At 42.7% G+C, this 25,586-nt stretch overlaps 1 protein-coding gene across 2 annotated transcripts in view; it reads right to left on the bottom strand.

Annotated features, from left to right (window-relative positions):
• Positions 1–21,854, bottom strand: part of TRIT1 (tRNA isopentenyltransferase 1) — a 153,107-nt gene extending 131,253 nt beyond the window's left edge. For both annotated transcript variants that reach the window (XM_068124601.2, XM_068124603.2), the window contains exon 1: positions 21,551–21,854. In XM_068124601.2, coding sequence (XP_067980702.2) covers positions 21,551–21,685 — 135 coding nt within the window. In that variant the 5' untranslated portion in view covers positions 21,686–21,854. The remainder of the gene's footprint in view (positions 1–21,550) is intronic.
• Positions 21,855–25,586: the final 3,732 nt, after the last annotated feature.

Here is a 25,586-nt window from a genome sequence, read left to right as displayed (position 1 = left end):
TGACATTGGCCTAACCAAATACCGAAACCCCTGTCAGATTCCACCAAACCCCTCAGAGAAGATGTAGCTTGAACTCGATTACCCCCGAAAAAGACATCTTTTTCTGGCGTGGCTCCGCCCACAATGGGCGCAATACGCCCACTCTACGCAGGACACAACTAGATCATGATATCAACCTCCCACCCAAGTTTCATCAAGATCGAATGATATAGTTATGCTGCAGACAGACAGACACACACACAGACAGACGCACACACATGACGAATATAGTGGTCATTTGATAACTCATGAACCAACAAGAGCAAGAGGTTTAATTTACTTGCTTTTAACAATCAATGGTAATGATTAAAACACTTCTGCGTGCATTCATCCTGAGCTGACAACACCAAAACACTTATCTTGAGTATTTAACGATATTCGGCAGAATTATATTGTTATTTTTGAGATAATGCAGATAGTACAGCTGATAATCTCTCATATCATAAGAATTGTGCAAATTATGACTAAAGCATGAAATTTCTACCAGTGTTAGTACATGCCATAAGCTTCATTTTAAGATCGGGAGGTAAGGCAGATTTGACCTCTGAGGACCGTGAGAGGTCAATGACCTCAAAATAGCAAAATATTGATGTTTGGCTTCATTCGTTAATGGTAAACATGTTTATGATGTACAAACCATGCATTTGTGTTCCAATAAAAGTGTTTACATATTCCACACAGTGTTGGTAGTTATTTACAGATGTCTAGCATTGACCTCTGAGGACAGGGAGAGGTCAATTACCTCAACATATCAAATATTGATGCCAATGAATGTAAACTGTGGTGGCTGGTACTAACACAATTGTTGTACTTGTGTGTTGCAGGATTCCCTGCCTGATGATCGAAGCCAAGATACAAGCATCCCAGACCTGATCGTCACTATGGCAAAGTGTCATATCCTCATAGACCCAGCCCAGCCCTCTACGTCCAAGCAATCAAGACCACCCCCAAGAACTAACTGGGAGCTTTGTATTCTTTGCCAAGCAGAGACAGGTGAACCTTTGCAGTGCCCACTAAGATCAACCATGAAACCGAGTGGTAGTGGCTATGCATCATTGAAAGAAGACCTCCTCCAGTTCAAGGGACTTCGGCACATGCCAATGGAACTCAACGTGAACAGACTTGATGATGGCGATGGCGTAGAAGCTACCTTGAGGACACACAGTGCTCAGTGGCACAAGAAATGTCGTTTAAAGTTTAACAAAAAAAATGTTTAACCAGCAGAGCAGAGCAGAATCAGCTTCAGGACAGCAATCTAGTACCGGTACTCCAACCGTGCACACACGATCAGCAGCTGCCCACAGGCTTCCACAGTCAACAGAGTCTATCTGTTTCTTCTGCAATAAGCCAGCTGGCACTGCAGACTTGCACGGAGCAGCTACAAAGGAAATTGACAAGAACGTTCGGAGATGTGCCACTGAATTGGGGGACACTGAACTGCTGGCCAAGCTGTCTGCAGGAGACATGATTGCCATCGAGGCAAAATACCATCGCAACTGTCTCCGTGCATTATACAACAAAATCAGACCAGCCGCACTCAAGGACGAGGATGCGGATCGTCTGCATGGCATAGCCTTTGCTGAGCTGGTGGTATTCATGGAGGACATGCATGCAGATGAGGACAATGCGCCTGTATTTAAACTCAGACGTGGCTAACCTCTACAAGACGATACTGGAGCAGCTGGGTGCCACGGTAACCAACAGAATACACACAACCAGACTGAAGGACAGACTTCTTTCTGTGCTTCCTGATCTGAGAGCCCACTCTCAGAGCCAAGACACACTTCTCTTGTTTGAGAAAGATATAGGTCCCGCCCTGAAGAAGGCCTGTGATCATGACAGTGATGCCATGCACCTAGTAAGAGCAGCACATGTAGTACGTAGAGAAATGTTTGAGACCAGGTTCACCTTTGACGGTGCGTTCCAAGCTGACTGCCAGAAAGATTCTGTGACACCATCCCTCCTTGCTCTGGTGAACATGATCCTCGATGGGGCGAACATCAAGCACCAGACTCAGTTGGCCAACACAATCACCACAACTGCTGCTCTTACAGTATCGCAGCTACTGGTGTTCAACAGTGTAAAGCATGCACGCAGTGTGGAGTCAACCTCAGTGCGCCACAGCCGCGAGAGAAACCCCACTCCCACTCTACTTGTCCCTCAAGATTCACGCTGTGACCAGGAGCAGAGGTCTGATTGACAAACTGTTCAGCCTAGGGATGTGTGTGTCATATGATAGATTCCTACAGCTCACAGCAGACATTGCCAATGGTGTCTGCCAGCGCTTCAACATGGAAGAAGTTGTTTGCCCACCCAAGCTGCGCCAGGGACTGTTCACTACTGGGGCTGTCGATAATATTGACCATAACCCCAGCTCTGCGACAGCCAAGGATTCTTTTCATGGCACAGGTATCTCCCTAATGCAACATCCATCACACACGAATGGCGGACTCGACCGTGGTGTAGTGGTGATTGGGCAAGACATCTCTTCCGCCAAGTCGGTAGCACCTCTGCCATCAGTGTACACAAGTGTGCCACCTGCTGCCATGAAGACGAAGCACTTCACTGCACCGGCTGTACAATGTCCTGCAAGGCCTCCCGACCTCCTGGCTGCTAAAGCTGCCGTGGAAGAAGAGTATGGGTGGCCGAGGACAGTGAAGACAGCTCTAGAGAAGCAATCCATAGATGAATGGGTGTCATGGTCTGCCTACCATGCCGATGTCCAGTAAGCAGTGATCCCACCTGCCGCGATCAATGCACTGTTGCCTCTGTTCCAAGACAGCGCACACTCGGTGGCAATGATAAGCTGTTCACCAACTGGCTGCCGCCATGAACCCAAGACAATGTGCGACTCTCCCCATCTTCCATGCCCTCACAGGGTGCGACACCTGTGTCTTATTTCGCTGGCAGAGGGAAGAAGACTGCCTGGGAGATTTGGAAAGTGTTCCCACAGGTGACTGATGCCTTTGAAGAACTCTTACGCATGCCAAGTGATGTCAGTGAGGAGTCAATGTCACTGCTGGAGCGCTTCGTTGTGCTGATGTATGACCGCACCAGTGACACCATGGAAGTGAACGATGCTAGGAAACAGCTCTTCGCACACAAGTCTAGGGCTCTAGAAAACATTCCCCCAATGCAGGCAGCACTCCAGCAGCACATCAAGCGTGCATCTCTCCAGGGCAACTGCTGGAACCAAACTCTGGTCCTGAATCCAGAGTTACCAATCCCATCTGACTGGGGCTGGAAAAAGGAGGCCTCTGGGTGGCAGCCTCTTTGGACGACACTGCCAGAGGCATCAAAATCTTGCCACGAACTGATCCACTGCGGCTGCAAGAAGGGATGTACCGGCCGCTGCAAGTGCACCAAGGCTGCACTCAAGTGCACTGCATTATGTGCATGTTCGGGAGACTGTTAGGTGCAATCAGACACCTTTATATTTATGCGTCTATATCTTACAACACGATTTCATGCAGGCTGTTCTGGACACCACAATAACCTAAATGTGTTTTTCAATAAATTTGTTTTCTGAGGTCACTGACCTCATTTAAAGCACTTGTTCAGTCATGGTTGCATCCTGTGATTATGTATAAAGGCTCTCCAGAAGATAAAGGGACCAACACATGGCAACATACCTTTTTAATGATTCCCAAAACAGACAAACTGCACCAGAATCGTGAAAAAATGACAATTTAAATGTAATTGAGGTCATTGACCTCTCACTATCCTCAGAGGTCAAATCTGACTTACCTCCCGATCTTAAAATGAAGCTTATGGTATGTACTAACACTGGTAAAAATTTCATGCTTTAGTCATAATTTGCACAATTGTTATGATTATCTGCTGCCCTAAGAACAAAAAAGTTTAAATAACCAGAACAATCTTACGATAATTCACCAAATGTCTGTCTGTTCCCAGGTACCGCAAAAACGGCTGAACCTATCGCAACAAAATTTTGGGTGGGTAATCCTGGGACCCCCTAGAGTAAAATAGGCTATATTGTTTTGTTTTTCAATTTTTCCAATTTTTCCAAACACGATGGAATAATATTTACCGATATGAACAGTGATGTGGCTTTTATTGAAATTCTACAAATACTGTATCGATTTTGATGAGTTGCATGTGATATGTTTACATTTTAATTTGATGGATGGATTTGATGGATATGATTTAACGGATTAAAATCGTTTAAAATTTAAAAAGCCTTCAATTTCCGATATTTTGCCTTTTCATTTGGGCCTCACAATTGAAGCCCCACCCATAGCGCGGGTACCGTTGCTAGTTAAAATAAAATAAAACTTGAACGGCACTCTGACATCACAATGTTGACCAAAATGCCCCCGCCCATATTATTACATCATCATAATACTTCAACCAAGTTTGATTTAACTCCCTTTTTTACTTCAGCTGTTTTCAAGCATCACATTTATACCTGACATGACCTTTGACACAGAAATATAATCACTTCATCTATACATCATAATATATACCAAGACCAAGTTTGGTCAAAATCCCATCACTGGTTCACAAGTTAGCTCGGTAACAGACTTTTTACCTAACGGGACTTTTGACCTTTGACCTCATATTCTAATCCCTTTATCTATACATCATTTTAAATACTTGCACCAAGTTTCACTTGGTTCCCTTAAGCTGTTCTTAAGTTATCACGGTAACAAAAAACTATTACAGACTGACCTTTCACCTCTTTATGCTGAAATCTAATCAGTTCATCTTTGCATCATAATATATACTTTTATCAACTTTGGTCAAAATCCTATTACTGGTTCACAAGTTAGCTCAGTAACAGAATTTTTACCAAACGGGACTTCTAACCTTTGACCTCATGACCCCAAAATCTAATCAGTTAATCTGTACCTCATTATGCATGCCTTACCTGTATCAAGTTTGACTTGCATTCCTCCAACCATTCCCAAATTATCGCGGTAACGAAAACATATCACGGACGAAAGGACAGACGTACTGGAACAGGAATGTACGCCATTAACAGTGTGGTGACATCACATGTCAGGAAATGTGAGTATGCTTTTACAATTTAAATTGTATGTTTTTTTAAAGTACCATTAAATTGTACACATATTCATTATATAAAAGGATCACATTTAAAAACTTATTTGTGTACACTTTTAAAATATATATCTTGGTCATTATGGGCCCCTTCTGATTGTGGGCCCAGTGCCAAGGTGTCATTGGAGCCATTGTAAACACGGCCCTGGAGAGGTGGGTATTCCCCTCAAACATTCCTCACTCACATTTGTCAATCAATCAGAATTGACAGGAACAAGATGACATGTCGGCGTTAACGTGCATGACAACGGGAAAAACGTGCAACCAAGATCGCTTGTACTAACATACAGTCACGTGAAAAAGTAAGTACACCCCTACATTTATCACTACTTCAAATACCTAAAATTAGAATCAGGTGCACCAGCTCAGGTGCAAATGATTAGAACATCGTTAGAGAGGATCTTGGAGGAACCTGTCTTATTTAAACCTCAGACATTTAGTTTGGTTTGCTCTTTGTTGTTGAAGTGTGCGGCGTCACCGTGCCCAGATCAAAAGAGCTCTCTGAGGCTTTCAGAAAGAAGGTTATAGATGCCTACGAGTCTGGGAAGGGATTTAAAAAGATCTCCAAACAATTTGAAATCAATCATTCGACTGTCCGGAAGATCATCTATGAGTGGAGAAGATTCCAAACAACTGCCAACTTGTTCAGGCCAGGCCACCCCAGCAAGTTCAGCCCAAGAGCAGACCGCAAGATGCTGAAAGAAGTCTCTAAGAACCCCAGAATGTCATCACGGGAGCTACAGGTAGCTCTTGCCACTGTTGATGTCAAAGTGCATGAGTCTACCATTAGAAAGAGGCTGCACAAATTTGATCTACATGGGAGGTGTGCCAGGAGGAAACCTTTGCTGTCCAGAAAGAACATCAGGGCAAGACTAAAGTTTGCCAATGAACACCAAGGCAAAGACCAGCACTTCTGGAACAATGTGCTCTGGACAGATGTGAAAGGTAGAGCTATTTGGCCACAGCACAAGAAGACATGTTTGGCGAAAACCAAAGATGGCATTTGACCACACGAACCTGATACCAACTGTAAAGCATGGTGGTGGAAATATTATGGTTTGGGGCAGCTTTGCTGCATCAGGGCCTGGGCAGCTCACCATCATAGAATCCACTATGAATTCTTCATTGTACCAGAGGGTGCTTGAGGATAATGTGAGGCCTTCTGTCGGAAAGTTGAAGCTCAACCGAAGGTGGACCTTGCAACATGACAATGACCCTAAACATACCAGTAAATCCACCAAGGAATGGCTGAAAAGAAAGAAATGGAGGCTTCTGGAATGGCGAAGTCAAAGTCCGGATCTAAATCCCATCGAGATGTTGTGGGGGGATTTGAAACGAGCTGTGCATGCAAGAAACCCCTCAAACATCGCACATCTGAAAGAATTCTGCATGGAGTGGGCAAAAATTTCTCCCAGTCAATGCCAGAGACTGGTAGACAGTTATAAGAAATGCCTACTTGAGGTTGTTTCTGCCAAGGGGGCAATACCACCTATTAGATAGAGCCAAGGGTGTACGTACTTTTTCCACATGCGAAATTTGCATTTATGTTTATTTAAATTACTAGGGCATGCCCGTACTATATATAAGCTAGGACGTGCCCGTACGTGGGTGCCCGTTCCTTGCCAAAAAAAAAAAAAAAAAAAAATTTGTGTAGGGGTGTGTGTGTGTAAACATCCTAGGGCGTGCCCGTACGTGGGTGCAAAAAAACATGCGTGCAAACAACAACAACAAAAAAAAACTTTGAAACCACGTGGCAGTAACGACCACAGAACCCCCCCCCCCCCTCTATTTACATGAATGGTTTGGTCCATTCGCAACGACCACAGAACGCCCCCCCCTCTATTTACATGAATGGTTTGGTCCATTCACAAAGCCAAAGCGAACGACCACAGAACCCCCCCCCTCTATTTACATGAATGGTTTGGTCCATTCGCAAAGCCAAAGCGAACGACCACAGAACCCCCCCCCCCCCCCTCTATTTACATGAATGGTTTGGTCCATTCGCAAAGCCAAAGCGAACGGCGAACGGCTAAATCGCCATAGCTCGGTAACTACTTGTCCGATTAATTTCAAACCTTGAAAAGGCACATCCTCGGGTCCCCAGCAATATACCTGGCAAGTTTAAAGTATATCGGACCGGTAGTTGTCGAGAAACAGCGGTCACAGACAAACATACACACATACACACATACACACATACAAACACACATACACACAGAGATTAATGGAATTATAGATAGATACAATGGACTACAAAATGTAAATGTTTCATGATATTTGTTATATTATATCACCTTCATCTATCAATATTGTTGAAATGAAGATCAAATAGCTGTATGTTGAAATATGTTGAAAAAGTCAAAACTTTACATGGGGTGTACTTACTTTTTCACATGACTGCAGTTTTACATAATTTTCAAAGCTTTAAATGTTCTCCAATATGTAGAATGTAGATCTACTGGTATATAATTGAAATTCAGCAGCGATCGTTTTGAAGACCTTCACTCTTTCAATCCTCTTTTCTCCCACCTCTGGAACAAACTCCCCCACTCTTCAATCCAGCTCCTCCCTCCAGGTCTTCAAAATAGCTGTTCACCACTATCTCTTATCTTCCCCCATCCAAAACCTTGATCTTTTCTACCCCTGTTAATCCACACCAAATCCACCTTTTAAAATTCTGTTTTCCTTCCTGAAAGTCCTTGTAGTGTCCATCTTGTTTATCCCGTGTGCTCCGTCCGTCCTCTCCGTTCCACAGAACTCCCAATGTCCATGTTCCTCACTGTTGTTGTGCTTTCCTCTCCCTACCCCTCTTGTCTGCCACTCCCTTTATTATATGTTCTCTTCAATGTGTCAGTTCTCTTACATATGTTACAAACTGAATTACATGTTCTCTTGCTATGTCTTCGCTCTTACATGAGCGCCGGCTTAGTATATATATTAAAAAATGCTATATTTGTGTATTAACCGCACCCTAACTTTTAACATTTTTGCCCATAAAAAGTGTGGTTAATATGCAAAAATAACCGCAAAATATAATAACCGCAAAATATGGTACTTGTGCTTGAATATCGTCACTGTACTGCAAAATATGGTGGTCGTAAACCTGTACAGAAAGGCCACGTTTTTGTATATTTTTGTTGCCCCTGAATGGTCGTTCGACACATGTTTGACTATATATACACATACATGTGCAATATGCACACACACACACACACACACACACACACACACACACACACACACACACACACACACACACACACACACACACACACACACACACACACACACACACACACACACACACACACAGTCTGGCAATAATGGTAATTACTTATTGGTGTCGTTTATGACGTCGTTAAAAACAGTATGTTTCCTGTTTGGAATGATTGTCAATTTTGTTTAACTGCAAGATGAATAGGCATACAAAACTAATTACCTTATGCTCTGTGGGCATGCTCTGTCGGGACGAGTTTCCTACAATTTGCCAAATTCAGAACCAAAGCATTGCTAAATTCCAGGTTCGTGTTCCGATTTGTGTTCTGCAGTTTTCAAAATATAACATTCTAATTGAAATCAAGATGCTCTTCGATTATATACTGAAACCTGCACACAGACAAAGTGACCCAATTGCTTAACCCCACTTAGCATGGGTGAAAATTGAGCCGAATAGGAAATGCTCAGTCTGTGTTCAGCAGAAGAACCCCAGAAAAGTGCAATGTATTGATTTGCATCCAAACGATCACAAAATTTAGCCTTTATCTCGAGGTTTGCACAAGTCTTAGCAAAACGAATCCACAGACACCACATTTATGAAGCAACAAAAACATCATAAAATGAACAACGAATTGTCTCTTGGTGGTCGAACAGAAAACAGTACCTTTCCTTGCAAGCCAGTTTTTACATCCCCTTGGATTTGACAAGGGACTCGACAGATTTGAGCTGGCATATCCATCGTGTCTTTGGGCAAGATAGTTGAAAAACAGATGGCAACAGAACATGGAAAAACGAGTACGACTTAGGCTGTAAATAATGAAAACAAAACAAACTTAAATCGATAAATAAATAAATTAAAGCACCGAGGCTTTTATTTTGTAGGCAAAATCTTGCGTAGGGGATGACAAAATAATATTTTCCAAACAACAAAACAAAAATGCAAGAAGTTCAATCATGCATGTTCTGTAGTTCAATCACTCACAAAGGAAAGTAATCAAATCTTGCAATGAAAAGATTCAAATATAACCCCTTAGTTGGTGCCAAGGAAGCACTCGACATCACTCACCATAACCAGAGGTTCAGAAGAGGAAACGGGGACAAAATAACGCATCGAGATGGACCACAAAACATGCAGATGAATTACAGTAAAATGGAGACAGTCTCAGCAGATGAGGTAAACCTCTGTGGTGGAAAAGGGAGACCATGAGATGACACTGCACAGTAGACAAAGTAATGAAGGGAAATGAAAAACACGAGACACACTAGGGAAGACTATTCCACTTGCGATACAAGAGTGGAGCACGAAACGAGTGGAGTCGAGCGTAAAGCTTAGACTAGGGGAAGGTAATAAGGTGAGGGTTTGTGGGGAGGTTAAAACAAGTGCAAGACAAAGGAGGGCAGAGGTTAAGTGTGGAAGAAAGACATTGGGAGGAGAAACACCTGAAACGAGTCGCTAAAAGACTACACGGACACCAACGCTCCTGTAAGGCTAATATAAGCAGTAGGCTTGCACCAAATACCAAGTACCAATAGAAATGCTAAGCAGATCTGTGCAGCAAACTTCAAAGTTGGGAAACACAAATGATACATTTTTAACTCTTTCTTGAAACTGAAACCAGCATTGATGTCATGCACAGCCACAACTTATACAACAGTTGTTTTGGATTTACTCGACGTTGGTAACTTGTTTGCTGTAAATCCCATTTCACAATTCAGAAGAGCCACATCCCCTTTCATGGAAAGTGCAAGTGCAGGTAAACGTACTCCACGAGTCTCAAGGAGACAAGCAAGAGCGTTTAATTTTTCGTATCATCCCCTTGAACCTCCGCACATAAGAAACAACTGCAAGTGCCAAGTCCATTTCCACTTTCACCTATTTTTTATTGGTTCGGCAAAATGTAGTGATAGTGCTATCATTGTCCCTGCGAATGTTTTTACAATCTTTATTTTTAATTATTAAACAGCATCTCTGCCTTTAATCTACTCCATGTAGGGCAGCAGAATGACCTCGAGGGACGCACACTCACCTCTGGCCTTCTGAGATGTATCGTCTGTGTATAAATACCGACCCAGTTATAAACTTTAATTCTGGTGCTTCACTGGCAGGGCGATTCAGCAATGTGTGTGCCGTCCCTTGCATGGGTGTTAAACTGGGTGTCTCGTCTGCTGGCATGACTTGAACATTAAAGCTTCCCCCAGTGTCTTCCAGGAAGAGTGGACAGCACACTGGCCAAATTTCAAAGTCCTGCTCGAACCCACAGGGATGAGTGAGGGGAGGGGGATAGGGGTAGGGGTGCATCAGTGGCACAAACGCATCCTCAGCAATAATGCAAGCCAGCAGTCATGTGCTACATAAGAAATGATGATGTATTGGATCCATATCTACTTAATCCGGTTCAATGCAGGTTATGGATCTGGTGATATCTAGTTAAACCATCGGCTTGGAGATGCTATAATAGACGGTCCAATCAAACGGCTCACCCAAGCAAAGCATATTTGATCAAAGAGCACTGATGGCAACACAACAATTGCATCTCCCCAGCTATGACCGTCATTCCCAAGCTACATGTTGTGATCAAACCAGAATCTTTCAAAAAAAATAAAATAATAATCGTTCCCTTTGGATCCGACATCACCCGTGAACTAGATTGGTTCCCGAATCGAATCCCACATCTTGTATAAACTTTAGCTTTCACCATTGAAGGTAATTTTACACCAAAATTCAATGGCTCATTTCATATATGAGATTCTACATGTCCCATATATGATGTGACATGGAATTTACAAAGCATGCATTTATATGCACGGCGTCTCGATCTGCTATTATCTCTTCCTTTACAAAAAAACATTCATCACTGAAAATGAGAATAAAGTGACAATTTTAGACACAACTTGCTTCTGTTGTACAATATGAAAACTCACGATTATAACATTGAAATGAGCGAAATAAATAAACGAAGCCAATGGCAAAATTAAAAAAATAAAATATTTGGGATTAAATAACCCAGAATAAAAAATTACACAAACAGCATTTATTTGTAAAAAAAATAATGACTTGCTGATATTTTTACATTCCAGATTCAACTATGGAATGTTTGCATCACTCACACCAACCCATACTTGGAAAGCATGGTGAGTATGCCAAACAACCTTAACACAGGTTGAGGGATGCCTTTGTCCGACAGTGCTCGCATTGGCTGCTTTAGGTTTGAGTATTATCAGGAAGCATCCAAAACATTTCGGAAAATTAAAATAAAATAAAAAGGAGAAGGGAGGAGGTCAACACTTCAAATGACAAATGCACAATGCCTTCAGAGAGTATTCACACCCATTAACGTTTTTCACATTTTGTTGTGTTACAGCGTGAATTTAAAATGAAAATTAAATTGAGATTTCTTTGTTACTGATCTACACATAATACCCGATAATGTCAAAGTGCAATTTTATTTTGTTTTTGAGCGATATTTTCAGAAAATAATTAAAAATGGAATACAGAAATATATAATTTACACATACATGTATTCAACCCTGAGTGAATACTTTGTAGAAGCACCTTTTGCAGTGATTACAGCTTTGAGCATTCTTGGTTATGTCTATCAGCTTTGCACATCTGGATTTGGGGAGTTTCTCCAATTCTTCCTTGTAGATTTGCCCAAGCCCTATCAAGTTGGATGGGGAGCGTCAGTGAACAGCAATCGTCAGGTCTTTCCACAGATTCTCAATGGGATTCAAGTCTGGGCTTTGGCTGGGCCATTCAAAGATTTTCAAGTTCTTGTTCTGAAGCAATTCCAGTGTTGATTTGGCTGCATGCTTGGGGTCATTCTCATGTTGATATGGAAATATTCACCGCAATCAAAGGTCTTTTGCACTCTGCAGCAGGTTCTCCTCAAGGATTTACCTATATTTGTACCATTTGTTGTTCCCTCCATCCATACATGTCTCCCAGTCCCTATGCTGAAAAGCATCCCCATAGCATGATGCTGCCACCACCATGCTTCACAGTAGGGATAAGGGTGATGAGCTGTGCTCGGTTTCTCCCAGGTGTAGTGCTTTGCATTCAGGCCAAATAGATCAATTTTCATCTCATCAGACCACAGAATCTTTAGCCTCATGTTCTTCCCCAGTTGCTCAGTTTGATCAGATGACCAGCTCTAGGAAGAGTGACTAGTTCCATATTCTTTCCATTACCTAATGATTGAGCTCACTGTGCTCTTGAGAACTTTCAACACCCGAGAATTGTTTTTATACCCTTCCCCAGATCTACGACTCCTCACAATTATATCTCGGAGTTCTACGGACAGTTCCTTGGACTTCATGGTTGAGTTTCTGTTCCGACATGCACTGTCAACTGTACGACATTATATAGAAAGGTGTGTGTGTGTGTGTGTGTGGGTGTGTGTGTGTGTGTGTGTGTGTGTGTGTGTGTGTGTGTGTGTGTGTGTGTGTGTGTGTGTGTGTGTGTGTGTGTGTGTGTGTGTGTGTGTGTGTATATATATATATACGTACAGACTTGGCATTTAATATGAATTTTTTTTTTTTTTCTTGAATTGGGTTTACTTTCTGAACTCAGTATATCAATCTGGTGAGTTTATTTTACCCTTCGGTGATGTCTTTGTTGAAAGAACCATGTCACTGATTGTCTTTCGCAGCAAGAAGTCAACAACAGGATTATATCACAGGTGGCGTGGCAAAATGTACGGACAGGTGCATTTCATGATTGGCTTCACAGTTGGGTATACAAGGGTTGTTGCATTCTGTATTAGTGGAAAACAACTGCTGCACGTCTCCAAAAGTTATTGCCGCTTCCTCTGGAGATGGTCCGTCAACTCGACAATGCTGTTTGTCATGGAGTGGTGGCTTTACGAAATTATGGCATGAAACGGCGTGCTATTGCTCAGCAGTATGGCATCACTCAAGGTCAGGTGTCAAAGATCCTGAAACGAAATGCTCAGAGGGGTGTCCCTACTCCAATACCGAGGCCAGGACGTCCCCGCAGAACCACAAGGAGGGATGATCGCCAACTGCACCGGTTAGTCCGCAATGGCCGTACCAAGTCAGCTAATCGGCTTAGGGCTGAGTGGCAGCAACTGACAAATGTGCCTGTATCCAGAAGGCTAGTCAACCAACGACTGGTTCAAGCAGGCTATCGTGCCAGGAGTCCCCTGAGAAAGCCACGCCTGACCAGACAACACCGCCAGCGCCGATTGCAGTCGGCCAGAGAGCACCGTCAATGGCAGCCAGGACACTGGAATCACGTGATCTTCAGTGACGAGTCTAGATTTCTGGTCTATCGTCAAGATGGCCGCGTCCGAGTGCGCAGACAAGTGCATGAAGCCTACAACAAAGATTGTATTGTGACAAAAGTCCAAGCTGGAGGTGGTGGGGTGACCGTTTGGGCTGCTTTTCATGCAGGGGGCAAAACTGACCTGGTTGTTCTGAATGGAAACCTGATCCAGTTCAAGTACAGGGCCATTCTGGAAGAAACATTGCTTCCATTTGCTCGTGCAGCCTTTCGAGGAAACTTTGTCTTCCAAGATGACAATGCACGGCCTCATCGTGCTCGCATGATCCAACACTTTCTTGCTGATCGTGGTGTAGAGCATATGGAGTGGCCTGCCATGTCCCCGGATATGAATCCGATAGAGAACTTGTGGGCAGAATTAACGCGTCAAATCGACCACTTGGACCAGCAGCCGACCTCTGTGCGTGAATTGCAGCAGGCTATTGTCACTGCATGGCAAGCGATTCCTGTCCAAACCTTGGCAAATCTCGTGAACAGCATGCCTCAACGTGTACGTACTCTCCTGAATGCTCGTGGGGGTTACACGAAGTACTGAACTGTAATTTTACTGTCCGTAATCCCAGTCGTAATTTACCTTTTGTTTTTGTTAAAAAAAATTTGGGCTAATGTGCAAAATAAAGAGATACTTCTGGAAAACGTACAGAAGTTTAACACAGTACTGTCAATGAATTGAGTTCGATATCAGTTTACATCACTTTCAAGAATCAATTTGTTTCGAAATGTCAAATGTCGTTTTTGTTTCTTTTAAAGGTCACTAACAAAATCTAGAATAATTTCAACATAATTCCAATGAACTTTTGGTTCTAAGACATCTTGAAAAGTAAGTTCATCCCCACAAAAAAAATATTCCATATTAAATGCCAAGTCTGTATATAGAAATGTATGACCTTGGAAACGGAAGGACAGAATGACAGGAAGAGGGAAAAGTAAGAAGAGTAGGGATGCACTGAACTATCGAACTTCCAGAAGCATGGCACAGCTGGCGGTGTTCCTAATGCTCAATGCTCATGCCACACGAATGGGGCTCAAACTCTCATTTGTGGTGCCGCACTCGCCACAGGAACTAGTATGAAGTTCTCGCTCATTTCCTTTATCCGATGACTCAACCATTGTAGCACGGAGTGAATGGGACCTCTTTCTTGCTGTGGCGACGATTTTTCACTTCTGTCATTCCAAGCAACTGTTCTTGCATATAATCCGATGTGGCCAGACACGTGAACCGACGAATTGGCTCACGACTCTCAGTGACATCACGCAGGCCGCTCTGTGCACAACAAATATGTTGTCCACTGGATTTCCAGTCAAATCCTGAGGGTGGAATCCAATTGGCCAAAATGCAGCACTAGCCATGCGACGTCCTACACAGCATCAGCGGAATGAGTCCGCACCGGAGTGAAGCTTTAAAGGAGGGTAATGTGAGGAAAACATAGCACATTTAAAACAAAACAACACAGACAGATTAAAGCGATGATGAGGGGCTATTTGAACTCGTGGTGGCTGGCGATGCGATCAGGGTAATAGACGAGACAACTCATTTCAAATCTGGCCTCCAAAGCCAGTCGCCAACTGGGCATCCTCCGTCGTGCGAAGTCTTTCCTTGGCACACCTGAGCTCTTCACCACATACAAGGCTTTCATCCGCAGCTCAATGGAATACTGTTCTCCCCTCTGGGCTGGTGCTCCTGCCTCACACCTAGCTCGTCTTCACGCTGTTGAAACCAAAGCGTTCAGAATCATTGGAATCTCCCGCGATGAAGCTAACTCCGAGGGCCTTTCACTCGCTCACCGCAGGCAGGTTGGTGGTCTTTCCGTCTTCTACAGACTCCTCTCCGGCCTTGCCCCCTCCCTCCCCCCCCCCCCCCCCCAGCTCTCTCTGGGCTCTGTCCCCCAAACATTCCTACAGGTTGCACAAGATCTGCCTTCAACCCTCTTATGGTTAAACTGCCAAAATCAAGACTCTCTGCTCTCCTTCACTCCTCTTTTCTCCTGCCTCTGGAACAAACTCCCTCACTCTCTTCAATCCCACTCCTCCCTCTAGGTCTTTAAAACAGCTGTTCACAACCATCTCTTATCTTCCCCCATCCAATACCTTGATCTTTTCTACCCCCGCTAATTTCACCCCAAATCCACTTTTTTTTAAATACCAACTTCTGTCCTGGAAGTCCTTGGTGTCCTTGTGTTTTATACTTCTCCCCACCCCCCCCCCCCCCCCCACGTCTCCTCCCCATAAGCCCTCTCCCTCCCACACATCTCCCAATGTCCCTGCTCTCAAATGTGTTTGTGTGCTTCCCCTTCTCTCCCCATCTTGTCTACCGCTCCCTCTTTTTATATATTTTGTTTGTATGTTCGATTTGTTTGTGTGATAAATGTTAGCTCTTTCACGAGCCTCGATTCTGTATACAAAAAAATAAAAAATAAAAAATACACATTGACATGTCAAAATGATCCAATAAAATTATTCACCAAGGTGCGAATTCACAAACCCTTAAGCTCTCTTGAACCCTTTCACTCAGTAGGAATCCAGCATTCCGTTTTACCATTCTTTTGTCAGGACAAAGTTTAGTGATCAGCATAAACTTCATTGGCCGGTCCTTAAAGTATAAAAGGTTTTCATTGGAACCACATTCCACCAGTCTCATTTTCCACTCTCTCGTAAGCGATACCTACAAGAGGTAGAGGGTGCCTGTATGGCTTTCTCAAGGCACATCAACTGATCCACTATCAGGCCTATGGCCCAGCTGCATAAAATTCCCTAATCATGAAGGAAAGATTACACTTAAGGTACAATGATTCCGTAACGAAGGATTTCCAGGAGGGCTGTTGCATAAACATCCTTTAGGAAATCCTCTGTCAAGATTTCCTGAAGGTTGAGGAAATTCTTAGGAGTCATTGCTGTGCCGGGCAACCAATCAGATTAGAGATAGGAAGAGGTTTCCTAAGGTAAGATGGTGGCAATGTAACACACACACACACACACACACACACACACACACACACACACACACACACACACACACACACACACACACACACACACACACACACACACACACACACACACACACACACACACACACACACACACACACACACACACACACACACACACACACACACACACACACACACACACACACACACACACACACACACACTTTTTAAATAATGCACCATTTCTTCCAGAAAATTGTTGAAATTAAAAAATGTTTTGGTATCCACATATGTATTTCTTTGGTTTGCAGTGGAACAAAACAAACAAACAAAAAAATCACTAAATCTTAGCTTATTCCACAGAGAAATCCTAAAATGACCCGGGCAATATTATTGGCACCGTTTAGAAGATGTTAGAAATAATTATATTTCAAGCAGGTGATTCTCCTTTACTTTGGAATTGAACTCACCTGTGGTGAGTTACAGGTGCCTGAAATATAAAAATCACTCAATCGATCAGTTTGAATGGAGAAAAGGAGTCATTCTGTTGTTTTGTGTCACTGTGTACCACAATGAGAATGGAGAAAAGAAACAAAACCAGAGAATTGTCTGAGGAGGTCAGACACAAGATTGTAGCCAAGCATGGACAATCTCAAGGCTACAAGTCCATCTCCAGAGATCTTGATGTTCCTGTGTCCACCATACACAATGTTATCAGGAAGTTTAAGGCCCATGGCACTGTAGCCAACCTCCCTGGATGTGGCCGCAATAAAAAAAAACTCGATCGAATTCAGCAGTGAAGCATTGTTCGAATGGTGGAGAAAGCACCTTGATCAACTGCCAAACATATTCAAGCTGACGTTCAGACACAAGGGACAACAGTTTCAACTCGATGAAAGGGGGTTCCTATGGTAGGAGACCCAGGAAGACAGAGCGAGACAGAGACAGAGACAGAGAGAGAGAGAGAGAAAGAGAGAGAGAGAGAGAGACAGAGAGAGAGAGAGAGAGAGAGAGAGAGAGAGAGAGAGAGAGAGACAGAGAGAGAGAGAGAGAAGAAGCCCTGACTAGATCTGGCTAAAACACACCTGGACAAGCCAAAATCCTTCTGGGAGAATGTCCTGTGGACAAACGAGACCAAATTAGAGCTTTTTGGTAAAACACATCATCTCTATGTTTACAGAAAACAAAATGGTGTTCGAAGCTCATCCATGGCGAGAGGAAGCGCTTGGTTGCAGTTATTTTACCCAAAGAATGTACTATCATATATTAAGTCGAGGGTGTCAATTATTTTGTCACTGCCATTTCTTTTTATTTCCTGATTTAAAAGGATATATTAAGTTCTGAATTAAAAACAAAAGTTGTGAAATGTTAACAGTGAAATAAAGAATTGTGGAGGCCAAATACTGTTGTAAATTTAAACTTTTTTTTTTTAAGAGAAGATCGTGAGTTATTTGAAAAAAGTGCAAGGGTGCCAATATTTTTGGCCACGACTGTATATATACACAACAACAACAACACCAACACCAACTTTAAAGCCATTTTCCCTGCAAGAGCGGGGGTTAGCCTTGCGGTCCCCATGACAATCTTCTCCATTTTGCCCTATTTTCTGCATCTCCCCTTGTTAACCCCCTTGCCCACATTTCTTCTTCGACAATCTTTAGCCAAGTCTTTCTCGGTCTTCCCCATCCTCTACTTCCTTTCCTTCTACATTCATTTCCATTACTCTTCTCAACCAGTCACCTTCCTCAACACATGACCAAACCATCTCAAACTGTTTCTCTTCACAGCATCCATCACAGGCTCTATTCCCATCTGTACACACACACACACACACACACACACACACACACACACACACACACACACACACACACACACACACACACACACACACACACACACACACACACACACACACACACACACACACACACACACACACACACACACACACACACACACACACACACACACACACACACACACACACACACACACACACACACACACACACACACACACACACACACACACACACACACACACACACACACACACACACACACACAGCATTTTAAGGCCATTTTCCATGCTCGAGCGGGGGTTAGCCTAATATAGGTTAGCCCATTTATTAGAGAGGTATATATACAGTGCGTATCAAAAAAAGGGTAATTCGAATTCAAGGGGTTAATATGCAAAGGTTATTTATTTTGACAATTTACATGTGGTTTACTAATTAAGAGGAGATCCTCAGCTTTCCATTGATACCTTCCATGCATCATTGTGTCACACATGACCGAGTACATGTTCATTGAAAATGGCAAGTTCAAATCGCATTTTTACAAGTTTGGCTAATCGATGCAAGTCAGGATAATTGGTGCAAAATGAACGTCAGATGTGAACTTCTCAGGAATGATTGGCCTTTATGCACCCACACCTTCAACAATCAACATGTCCACCTCCCCTTACAACACAAGGCTCACAGCGGCGGAGCATGCCCTGAACTGCTTGTCTCACCATAGCCGGGTCATTGCGCAAAGCATTCACTTCATGACAAATACGGCCCTGCAATTCGTCAAGATCACGAGGAGGAGTTACGAACACCTTGTTCTTTAAATGTCCCCAAAGGAAATAATCACATGGTGTGAAGTCAGGTGATCTTGGCGGCCATTCCACTGCATGGTTGAGGGCGATGACTCGGTCTCCAAAGAGTTCCCTCGGTCGATCTCGGACAGCGATAAGATGATGTGCTGGGGCACCGTCTTGAGCCCACCAGAGATATCTGAAGACACCACGAACCTGTCGCTCAAAGTTCTCCTCCAGCTGCAGTAAAACGTAATCATTGATCATCTGCAGATATCTGTTGCCATTGACATTCCTTTGAAAGAAAAATGGTCCGATCACCTGACCACTTCCACAAAGTCCCAACCAAACAGTCCACTTTTGTCGATTCATGTTTGTGTCAAAATTAAATTCCAGGGGTTGTCCTGTCAGTGCATATTCAAGACATTATGGGTATTGACCTTGCCATCCATGGCGAAAGCAGCTTCATCGCCGATAACGAGATACCGCAGGAAATTGACATCTGTTTCGCAACGTGCTGTCAACCATCTGGCAAGCACCAGCCTCCTGGCAAAATCCTCTGGCGTAGGTTGATGCCGGATGTGAATCCGATATGGATGTTGGTGGAGGTGCAGTCTTGTGATTCGGTTGAATGTTGCCGAAGGCAATCCTGTCCCATTTCGTCTTGCACTGGTATCCCGAGGATGCTCCAAAACTTGCTGCCTCACTGCTGCATTGTTCATTTCCGATCGGCCAGTGCGCCTCCTACCAGAATTCCCCTTGTTGTGTTTGAGGCTAGTGCCATGCTCTTGGTATTTTCTAACATTCGCCCAGATGGTTTTGGCTGCTGGAGGCTCCCGTTCTGGGAAACGTTCCCTGAACGCATCACGAGTTCGCTGCAAACTTCCAGTTTGGTGAAAGGTTGTAACCACGAAGGTCCACTGTTCAGTCGTAAGTTGAACCATCTTTTCAATGACTCAGACCGCCTCTAAACCCATACACTGTAGGCCCATCTTAAATACCCATCTTAAACAAAGGATGACGCAACTGACGATTACCAGACCAACTTAACAATTTTACATAATCAACTTGGCAGTCGACAAGTAATGCGTCCATTTAAAACTGTCTTGCACCGATTAGCCAAACTTGTAAAAATGCGATTTGAACTTGTCATTTTCAATGAACATGTACTCTGTCATGTGTGACAGCAATGACGCATGAAAGGCTTAAATGGAAAGCTGAGGATCTCCTCATAATTGGTAAACCACATGTAAATTGTCAAACTAAATAACCTTTGCATATTAACCCCTTGAATTCGGATTACATTTTTTGATACGCACTGTATAGCTATAGGTTAGCATATATACACACACACACACACACACACACACACACACACACACACACACACACACACACACACACACACACACACACACACACACACACACACACACACACACACACACACACACACACACACACACACACACACACACACACACACACACACACACACACACACACACACACACACACACACACACACAATATGCTTACAAATTCCATGTGAAGTTTAAACACTGCAAACACAAAAAACTTCTCGTTTCATCTGAATGAAACGATGGAACAGATTGGAAGCAACACAAAAAAACCCCTGAAAATAATCCCCTGCGTCCTACGATATCAATATTAATATACAACATTTGCCATTTAATCAAGTGACTAATCCTATTGAGAAACCGGATCTAAAACTGAACACTCGGCATATTCGTTATTTCAATGAAAAACTTTTAAACGAGGCCATGAACACTGGAAACATCTCGAAGACTAAGACCAAGACTAAGACCAAGACTATTACAACTACTACTACTACTCATACTACTAATACTACTACAACAAATACTACACAAATACTACTACTACTAATACGACAACAAATACTACACAAATACTACTACTACTAATACGACAACAAATACTACTAATACTAATACTACTAATACTAATACTACTACAACAAATACGACTACTACTACTACTACTACTACTAGTACTACAACAAATATTACTACTACAACTACTACTACTGTACTACTACTACTACTACTACTACTACTACTACTACTACTACAACAACAACAACAACAACAACAACAACAACAACAACAACAACAACAACAACAACAACAACAACAACAACAACAACAACAACAACAACAACAACAACAACAACAAATACTACTAACTACAAATACTACTAACTACAAATACTACTAACTACAAATACTACTACTACTACTACTACTACTATTCCTCCTCAGCTAGTATAGTATCACGGTACTGGGGCCTAACGCTAAGCTTCGAACTCAAATGTAGGTGAGGTGTGATTCAGCTTCAGCTTCAGCGAGCATCTTACCTGCATGGAATCTGCACTCACGACTTCGCCATGAAATCTCGAAGCCAACTCTATTGCCAGCTTGGATTTCCCGGTGCCCGTGGCTCCCACGATAACCACAAGAGGTGAAGCCTTCCTGGCGAGGTGTGCAGCCATACTTGTGTAAACACGTGCGACTCACGATCTCTGCCTCAAACCATATGGTTCGTAATGTCTCCCTCGGCCTCGTCTCTTTCGTCCGAAGAGCTTCTCATAGCGATGGTATACATGCGTACACTATTTCCCTTTGTAAAAGTGACCGTCCCCTACCATCGCCATCTAACTAGTAACTCAATAACTGTCCAAACTCCAAATATATATACATATATATATCATCTGGCTGAAAACATACATCGCCTATAATTATTTTATTTTATTATTCTTTTCGAATTCTGGACTTTTGTTAAATTAATTTCCAATGGTGTGTTTTCAAAAACAAGATAAAGCTAATTTATTCAAACCCCACCGGTGAGCCTTCTTTTATACACCGCCTGAAACGTTGAGCGCTGTTTTTCTTCTTCTTTCGTTCTAATTGTAGCATAAGACCAAATTATTCCATTGAGATAAACGTCATTATTATCAAAGTTCCTGATATTGAAAACCTTTTCTTCAATCATTTATATTTTCACGAAATCACAGTGTAAAGTTTGGTGTTCCAGAAGCGGAGGCTGCAGTGCATTTCCCAAATACAGTCGAATTATTTATTATTCGACCCCATCTACATTTGACGTATGCAATATGGTGGAATTTTTGTCTCCTCCCGGTGTAGTTGTCTCGCCCACTTCATTGATATAGCACTGGAATATCAGACCCGTTGCTTCGCTGACGGAAATACCCATCTTTTCTGCGATGGTTAAGCTATGGGGGAAGAGAAAAAAAAGGATTCCTGGGAGAGCCTGCTCTCCGTGCAGGGATAACCAACGTCAAGTGTTGGCATTTGCAGTTTTGACACGCGTGTCCATGTACCCATAAAAAACATAGTATAGGGGAAATACCCCTGGCGCTCACCAGGTACTATAAGTATAATAAACAGTATACTGCACCGACTAAAGGTATTTCAAACCAATTTCAATGGTTGCTGGAAGACAGGGCAGCATGTAAAATCATACTAACATAATCATATTACTTCAAACAAACAAACAAAAAAAATACCTATATTGGGGGGCAACCCCCCACTCCCCTAACCCCGTATACCTCCTCAGACCCCGATTTTTCTAATGCCTTGAACAAACTTCGGTACATCACGGGTGATTAAGGTCGTGGTCAAGTTTTATCGAAATTGTGTGTGTAGTTTCAGAAGAAAAAGCAAATTCCTATTTGGGGGGGGGGGGGGGGGGGTGAAAAACCAGGATCCACTTTGACCCCAGTAAACCCCCTTACACTCCGATTTTTTTAATGTCGTGAACAAACTTCAGTCACAGTAAAACAAATATAATTTGTGCCAAGTTTGGCCACAATCCCATCAGCAGTTTTGAAGAAGAAGTTTCAAGTGTTTACGGACGGACTGACGGACTGACTGACTGACTGACGACGCGCCATCGCATAAGCTCCACTGAACTTCGTCCAGGTGAGCTAAAAAATAAAAAATGAAAATGTTTTTTGGGGGATCCAAACATTCCCGGGAGTTACCCTAACCCATCGTAGTTGGACTTATTAAAATCCGTTAATCCGTTCTCAAGTTATAACATGACAAACAAACAAACAGACTGACAAACAAACAAACAGACTGACAAACAAACAAACAAACAAACAAATGAAGTTTTGTACTTGTCGAATTATGACGTCATAATGGAGGCACCTATGACTTCATCATTAACATATTTTATTCCCCATGGAGAGTTCTTTACAATGAGCCATGTCTCAATTTTTTCTATTCAGCACTTTCGGAGATATAAAGGTGCAAAGCTTTTCGTTTTTTCCAAGATGGCGGCCGAACCACGTGACCGATGACGTCATCATTATTTTTTCTCCACCAGTTTATGCCGTCATGTCGCTCAAGAAATTGCATCTTGATTGGATTAAGTTTTGTACTTGTCGAATTACCGAATTATGACGTCATAATGGAGGCCTTGGGCCGAGAGATTTAAAAATTGGGCACAGTCTATTCCAGGGCAAGACAAATATGTGTGTAAAGTTTGGCGATTCTATGTGCAACGGTGTAGACATATTACTGTGCACAAACAGACAGACAGACAGACAAACCAACCAATCAACATACTTGCCGGAATCTTTTCCAGCAAGTATCAAAACAGACAGACAGACAGACAAACAGACAGACAGACAAACAAACAAACAAACGGACAAACAAACAAAACATACATACAGACAGACAGACAGACAGACAAAAACAACGACAAACAAACAGTTTGGTCCATAATCCTTTTATAATGTACGAGAATATCAGACCCGTCGCTTCGCTGATGGAAATACCAATCTTTTCTGCGATGGCTAATCTATGGGGGAAGAGGAAAAAGGATTCCTGGTAGATCCTGCTCTCCGTGCAGGGATAACCAACATCACGTGTTGGCATTTGTAGTTTTCACACGCGTGTCCATGTTTTACACACCATGTTTTTCACACACCCTAAAAAAAAGGAAAAAAAAATACTTTTTTTTCTTTGGCACACAAAGCATTCCCGGGAGTTACGCGAATCCACCGTAGTTGGATTTATTGAAATCCGTTAATCCGTTCTGAAGTTATAACACGACAAACAAACAAACAGACACGGCTCCTTTTATAATATAGATTTCCATGGGGGAAGAAAAAAAAGGATTCCTGGATGATACTGCTCTCCATGCAGGGATAACCGACGTCACATGTTGGCATTTGCAGTTTTGACATGTATGTCCATGGACCCATAAAAAAATATATAATTTTTTGGGGGGGATCACAAACACTCCCTCCCGGGAGTTACGCGAGTCCACCGTAGTTGGATTTATTGAAATCCGTCAATCCGTTCTCAAGTTATAACACAACAAACAAACAAACAGACAGACAAACAAACAAACAAACAGACAGACAAAAAAAACAAAAAAACAGACAGAGAAAGAAACAAACCAATAGACAGACAAACAAACAGACAGACAGAGAAGCAAACAAACCGATAGACAGACAAACAAACAGACAGACAAACAAACAAACCGATAGACAGACAAACAGACAGACAGACAGACAAACAAACAAACAAACAGACAGACAAACAAACAAACCGATAGTTCTCTTGAATCGATAGTTCTCCATATGCCTTAGTTCTCTTGAATCTCTTCCTAGTTCCTGTCATCTGTCTCCTCTTCTCTTTCTCTTCCACTTTTATCGTTTTCACCCCCACTCGAGTGTAAGTAAAAATAGATGGCCCCGCATTGAGTATCCTGTATTTTAATAAACACGAATCTTCTTCTTCTTACACTAACGGCCACAATTATTCTCACGTTATTGTGTGATTGACCTGGGAAAGTTTTTGGCCCAGGCCTTTCACAAACTGGCTGGCCAGGATTGACGTTGGACTGAAGTTATTTCGACCACGAACACAGGACTTTTGAAATGATCCGAGAATGCTAAACGGGTCCGTTTGCGCATGCGCAGTGTGTACGTTTTCATTGATTCGGTTCTGCTCGCCGGGAACTTTTAACCTGTCGTTGTACTCACGTGAAATCTATAATTGAAATCGTTTTTAAACATAATTTTCAGCGTTTAGACGAAATTTGCAATTACAAGACGGCTAACCATTATTGTCCTGTTCCTGAATGCAAATCGGACTCACGGAAATCATACAAAAATATGCAATTTGATACATTCGGTCGTTATACTCACCAAATATCAACTAAACTTGCCATGGGGATTATAGGTCACATGACAGAGGTTGTAGCTATTTAATTTCCCACCCTCTCCAAGGGGGTTTCCACCTTGGGCGAAATCCGTGTTAAGGTGTATAAATAGCTTATAATGGCGTTTCATGGAGCACACACACATGCAGGAAGATAAAATTATTTCTACAACAAACTATTTGGTCAATTCCATC

The sequence above is a fragment of the Myxine glutinosa genome, chromosome 8 (assembly GCF_964187855.1).
Source record: "Myxine glutinosa chromosome 8, kmMyxGlut1.1, whole genome shotgun sequence".
In the NCBI taxonomy this organism is placed as follows: Eukaryota; Metazoa; Chordata; class Myxini; order Myxiniformes; family Myxinidae; genus Myxine; species Myxine glutinosa.
Note: the sequence above shows the minus strand (reverse complement) of the source record. Positions and strands in the feature narration are given on the sequence as shown.